At 47.6% G+C, this 6,314-nt stretch overlaps 1 protein-coding gene across 1 annotated transcript in view; it reads right to left on the reverse strand.

The window, feature by feature from the left end:
- LOC119412886 (metabotropic glutamate receptor 7) overlaps positions 1 to 6,268 on the reverse strand; it is an 86,382-nt gene extending 80,114 nt beyond the window's left edge. The window contains 3 exon segments of the mRNA XM_037679922.1: positions 1,526 to 1,891; positions 1,893 to 2,001; positions 6,243 to 6,268. Of these exon segments, the coding sequence (XP_037535850.1) occupies positions 1,526 to 1,891; positions 1,893 to 2,001; positions 6,243 to 6,268 (501 nt within the window).
- Between the last annotated feature and the right edge of the window lie 46 nt (positions 6,269 to 6,314).

Below are 6,314 nucleotides of genomic sequence, written 5' to 3' on the forward strand. Positions count from 1 at the left end.
GGAAACAGAGCCTCAGAACACCAGATCCTCTGGATACAGAACCTCAGGAAATGCACCTCAGAATGTCAGGAAACAAAACCTCTGGATACAGAAATTCAGAACCTCAGGAAACAGAACCCCAGAACACAGAAACTCTGGATACAGAACCTCAGGAAACAGAACACAGGACCTCTGAATAAATAACCTAAGAACCTCTGGATACAGAACCCCAGAACCTCAGGAAACATAATCTCAAAACACCAGAACCTCTGGATACAGAACCTCAGGAAACAGAACCTCAAAACCTCTGGATAAGGAAAATTATAACCTCAGGAAACAGAACCTCAGAACACCAGAACATCTCGATACAGAACTTCAGAACCTCAGGAAACAGAACCTCTGGATAAGGAAGACCAGAGCTTTGGGATACAGAACCTTAGAACCTCAGAAAACAGAGCTTTAGAACCCCAAGACCTCAGGAAACAGAACCTCAGAAAACAGAACCTCAGAACACCAGAACATCTGGATACAGAACTTCAGAACCTCAGGATAAGGAAGATCAGAGCTTTGGGATACAGAACCTTAGAACTTCAGGAAACAAAGCTTTAGAACCTCAGGACTCCAGGAAACAGAACCTCAGATAACAGAACCGCAGAAAACAGAACCTCAGAACAGACGGTTTTGCAAAGACGAATCTGCTGAAGCCAAAGTTTGTGTTTCTGAAGATATTTTACTGACACATCATGGAGCTCTAAATGTTTCAGTGATTTTCTGTCTGGACTTTCAGAACCAGCCCTGAACATTCTGGTGGACTAAACCCATTTAGAACCATTATCAGAACACAGAGGCCTGGAGAACGGTTCTGTATAGATGGACGAGGGTCTGCAGGAGAACCCAAAGATCTTTGACTCTGAAGGAGTTTTTATTAAAACCGTTCAACTGCGGAACCAAAAGAACCACCTGTTCAGAAGTTCTGTTCAGACCAGCACTGGAGGGTCCTGTTTCCCGTTGGTCTCAGACTGATGGAACCACCAGAGAATAATCCAAAGACCTAAGTTTCTAAAGTTCTGGTAACGAGGCTCTAAATGTCCAGAACCTTCTGCTTGTTGGAGACGGTGTCGACTCCAAACCCAGATCAAAACCTGGCCCGTTGGACCAGCAAGCTGCAGGTTCATACGATAGGACCAGGGCCAGGACCTAATCCAGGATCGGACCAAGACTAGATCCAGGACCTAGTCTAGGACAAATCCAAGATCAGGGTCAGGACAAGGCCAGGACCTAATCCAGGATCGGGCCAAGACTAAGCCAAGGATAAGGACCAGGACAAGGACCAGAACCAGTGCCAGGATCAGGGCCAAAGCCAGGCCCAAAACCAGAACCAGGACGTAGTCTAGAATCAGTCTAAGAGGTTCAGGACCATGACTTGGACCAGCTAGGACCAGGACAGGACATGGACTAAGACGAGGACCAGTACCAGGCCCAGAGCTGGTTAAGTCCTCCAACTGGTCCACACTCAGCAGCAGCGCGCACGCCGTGGGGGCGGTACCTGGAAGAGGCGCAGGATGTTGGCCACCATGATGGACACGGAGCTCGCGGACGCTCCGACCACGCCCACCACCTTCTCCGGCCTCACGAACACGGGCGGCTCCCCGCTCGTGCACCTGACGTCAGACGTGTCCTTCTGGATCAGAGCCTGCACGAAGGTCAGCGACTGCTCCAGCGCGTGCGTGTCCCGCGAGCAGGTGTCCAGGATGCGCGCGCCCAGCGTGACGTTGGGCAGCAGGTCCTCGTCCCCGTTGATCTGGTCCAGCGCGTACATCATGGCCTCCAGGCGGTGGATCCCGTTCTCCTTCTTCACGTCCCCGCACGGGGTCCCCGGGACGCCCCGCGCGTGCACCGGGAACAGCCCCCCCCAGCGTCACGTCCCCCTCCACCCGGATGGAGTGCGGCGCGTAAATCTCCTGGGAGCGAACAGAGTCCAGCAAGACCCGAATCCACAGGAGCCGGAGCGCGGAGCCGGACCTGAGCATGACTGGATCCGGATCCCCCACGACCACTTTCAGCAGAGTTACAGAATCCCCAGAGGCGAGCCCAGAACTGGGTTCAGAACCGAGCTCAGGTCCAGCTTCATTCCTGTTGGGACATGTTGGTGAGAAATCCCGCAGAGACTCGCAGAGCGAGACCCGCAGAGACCCGCATCAGCAGCGCCCTAATCCCGCACAGTGCGCGCTGCAGCTTGTTGCTTCAGCATCATTCCGGGGTCCAGCCGAACCACAGCCGGAACCAGAACTGCTTTAACTCCTGCAGGTGGTCCCGGGTCTCCGTCCGTGAGAGAAACCAGGCCAGTTGGGGTCCAGGTCCAAGTTCGGGTCCAGGTCTGATGTCAGGATCCAGACCATGCAGTGAGGATGAGGAGGAGGAAGACGGGATGTCACGCGCCTTTAGTTTCCACAAATCCAGAAAGCAGGACCAGAGGAACCTGGACCAGAGGAACCAGGACCAGAGGAACCAGGATCAGAGGAACCAGGACCACAGGAATCTGGACCAGAGGGATCTGGACCAGAACCGCAGAGCTGGAGCTCCGCACGCCGCGCACTGACATCAAATAACTGCTCTCTGCTCACAGCCGAGCCGTGCGCGTGTCTGAATGCGTGTGAGTCAGGCTCCTCCCCCGTCTTCCCAACCTGTCTCCCGCGCGCGCACCGCGTGCTCATAAACCGGACGTGTTCAGTCCAGGAGTCCGAACCCGAGCACCTGCATGAAGACGGAGTTCTCACGAGCCGGAGCAGCCCTGCGCGCGCATTCTCTCTAGCTCTCTCTCGCGCTAACACACGCGCACGTGCAGAGACGCGCACACACCACCTACGCGCGTATGTGAATTTGACAGACTCCAGTTTCCAAAACAAGAGGAGAGAGCAGGAAAACAGGAAGTTAATGACACGAAATTATGAAATTAAATAAATTTGATTTGAATAATTAAATAATTTTAATAAATAATTTAAAACAATTAATTATATTAAATTAATGAGATGAAAGGCGGGGGCTCTTTCAGGTTGCATTTTGATCAATAGGAAAATAAAGTAAGACATTGAATTATATGACGATCTCACGTGCACGTGCACTTTAAGAGGCTGTCAGCCGGAAGACCAGGACCAGGACTTCTGCACAGAACCTGGTGTCAAACAGCAGTTTCTGATCAAACCAGAACCTGATCCATCAAACGTGAAACAGCCCTGTTCCTGTTGCAGGACCACCAGTTCAGGACTTGCTCTCTGGACTGGCCTGAGACCCGTTCAGATGTGAGGACCTGGTGTCCTGACTGTCTGCAGTCTGTCTCTAGAACCTGGTTCATGTTTGGACTGTTTTTGTCCTGTTGAGCTAATTGTCAAAAATAATAGCTTCATCCAAACCATCCACATGTCTGAGAGATCCCATCCCATCCAGATTGTTTAAAGACATATTTCCCTTAATTAATAATCACATCTTGGATCTGTTTAATTTGTCTCTAATAAACGGTTACGTACCACGGAGCTTTAAGGTTGCTGTAAATAAACCTTTACTTAAGAAACATAACTTTGACTCGGGAATCCAATTATAGATCTATATCTAATCTAACATTCATCAAAAAAAATTATTGATAAAATAGCTGCAGGTCATTTCCGTGAACATCTGAACAGAAATAATCTGTTTGGGAAGTACTTACCACTTTACTTGTGGTTCCTATAGTTTCTAAAAGCAGAATGGGAGGAAGATCTTTCAGTTCTCAGGCTCCTCTCTTGTGGAACCAACTTCCAGTTTCTGTCCGTGAGGCTGACACATTGTTTACTTTTAAAATTAGGCTTAAGACTTTCCTTTTTTGATAAATCCTTAGGGTCGGCTTGGGTTTCCTGAGCTATCCCCTAGTTATGTTGCTATAGGCTTAGACTGCTGCAGGACAAATTGACCTCCTCTCTCTGCTGCTGTCTTTACTGTCTCTACTCTACCTGTTTGTATTTGTAATTATTTCTGTCTTAACATGTTTTTTTGTTTTTCCTGCTATAGAAAGGTTTTAGTTTTTGGATTTGAGTGTCTTAGGAATTAATTTTTCAGTCTTTCGCCCTCCTTGGATGCATTAATCTGGCCTCCAGCTCTAATGTTAAAAATCTTGGTGTTATTTTTGATCAGGAAGTGTCTTTTAAGCTCACACTAAAAATGTTACTAGAACCACCTTCTTCCACCTGCGTAATGTCACGAAAATTGAAAAAACTAAAAGTGATGCAGAAAAACTGGTTCATGCATTTGTCACGTCTAGACTAGACTACTGCAATGGGCTCCCTGTCAAATCCAGAAATGAATTCAAAATCTTACTTCTAACCTACAAAGCCCTCAACAACCTGGCTCCATCTTATATTACAGATCTTATTGTTCCATATTTTCTTAACAGAGCACTTCACACTCAGATTTCAGGTTTACTTGCGGTCCCTAGAGTTTCTAAAAGCAGAATGGAGGAAGCTTATCAGGCTCCTCTGTCCATGAGGCTGACACATTGTCCAGTTTTAAGACTGGGATTAAGACTTTCCTTTTTGATAAATCCTATAGTTAGGGTTGGCTTGTTATGCTGCTATAGGCTTCGACTACTGGAGGACAAATTGACCTAATTTCCTTAAATGAATTGTTAAAATTGAATAGTTTTCATTTTATACTATTTCTATCTTAACATGTGATTCTTGACCTGCCATTGTGTATCTGTTCCTACCAAACCCAGCCGGTCGAAGCAGATGGCCGCTTGTCCTGAGCCTGGTTCTGCTGAAGGTTTCTTCCTGTTAAAGGGAGTTTTCCTTTCCACTGTCTCCTTTATGCTCGCTCAGGATGGGAGACTGTGTCAAAGTGAAGATTCAACACAATCTGCTGCTTCCTCAGAGAGAGAACTTTTACTAATTGTCTTTTATAAAGTCTGTGAATGTTTCTGTTCAGTGTCCTGAGACAACTTCTGTTGGGACTTGGAGCTACAGAAATAAACCGAAGTGAAACACGGAGGAACAGAACACGACAGGCTGTGGGAAGACAGTCCACAAACAAAGACGCTGAACTTAAGGGACACTAACGAGACCCAATGACCATCAACACCTGGGGAAAGACAATGAGGAACAGGTGAGAGTGGCAGGAGCTGGGGCTGAGCACATGAGGAAACACTAGGAAGGCTGAAGAGATGACAAATAAAACAACTAAAACACAAGGATCTCAACATCTAAACACAAAACACTCATAAAACACAGATTCCCACAACTCAAAACTCCCACGTCCCATTAGGAAAAGATGATTCAGCTAAAGTGGATCAAAGAGCTGCAGATCGACGTGATGTTGATTAACGGTTGACCCAACAAGAACCAGACCAGGTGATGGATCGGTTGGATGAAAAGGAAGAGGAGACACGGTGAGTACCGAGTTGAGAGTAATCTTTCATGTATGAGGTCAGAAGAATGTCTTACTGAAAAGTCTTTTCTTATAGATGGGATCTGAGGAGGGGGTTGAGAGGTTCTGGTTCCTGGAGGGTTCTCGAGTTGCGCTGGAGAGAGGATCAGGTTTAGTAAGTAGCTGGTTCTTCAGGCTGAGGACGTAGGAACACCGTAGGAACAATATCTTGGACGAGTGGAAAACACAAGGAGCGAGGAGGCCTAAGGAGACTAGATGAGCCCAGGACTTGGGAGTCACTGCAGAGATTCACAGTCTTTAGTAACAAAGAGTCAGGAAACAGTTGGGAGGCTGTCCATTACCAGACAATGTCCCTGCACTGAGGCTTTTATGCTCCTCCAGAGTCTTCCCTCTAATCAGGTTCAGGTGTGGACAGGTGGTTGAGTAGATGTTGCTGCAGCCGTGGGAGAGAGAGTGTGGCTGGCAGAGACCAGAACTCCCACACAGATGTCTCAGCAGCGGGGACATTCTCCTGTCTTTATTTGCCTTGTTATTGTAGAATCTGTCTCTGTGTCTTCATTTTGTCCTGCCTCTGAGTGTAGACATTTATTTTTGCTGCGATTGTTTCTGATGTTCCACCACGGGTTCAAAGATCCTTTGCAGAAACTACCTGATCCAACACTCTGCATGTTCTCATTTTGTTCCATGCACTTTGCATCACAAAGACTTCTGAGGACCTGAAAGAGAACAAGGACATGTCACTTTCCGGTTTGCATGAAAGAGAAAGTATCAAATAAGTTTTACTCCTTGAAGGACTCTGAACATCCTGTAGGAACACCCTGATGAAGACCCTGAATGTCCTGTAGGAACACCCTGATGAAGACCCTGAACGTCCCATAGGAACACCCTGATGAAGACCCTGAACGTCCCGTAGGAACACCCTG

This window comes from Nematolebias whitei, chromosome 7, assembly GCF_014905685.2.
Source record: "Nematolebias whitei isolate Nwh7 chromosome 7, NemWhi1, whole genome shotgun sequence".
Lineage (NCBI taxonomy): Eukaryota > Metazoa > Chordata > Actinopteri > Cyprinodontiformes > Rivulidae > Nematolebias > Nematolebias whitei.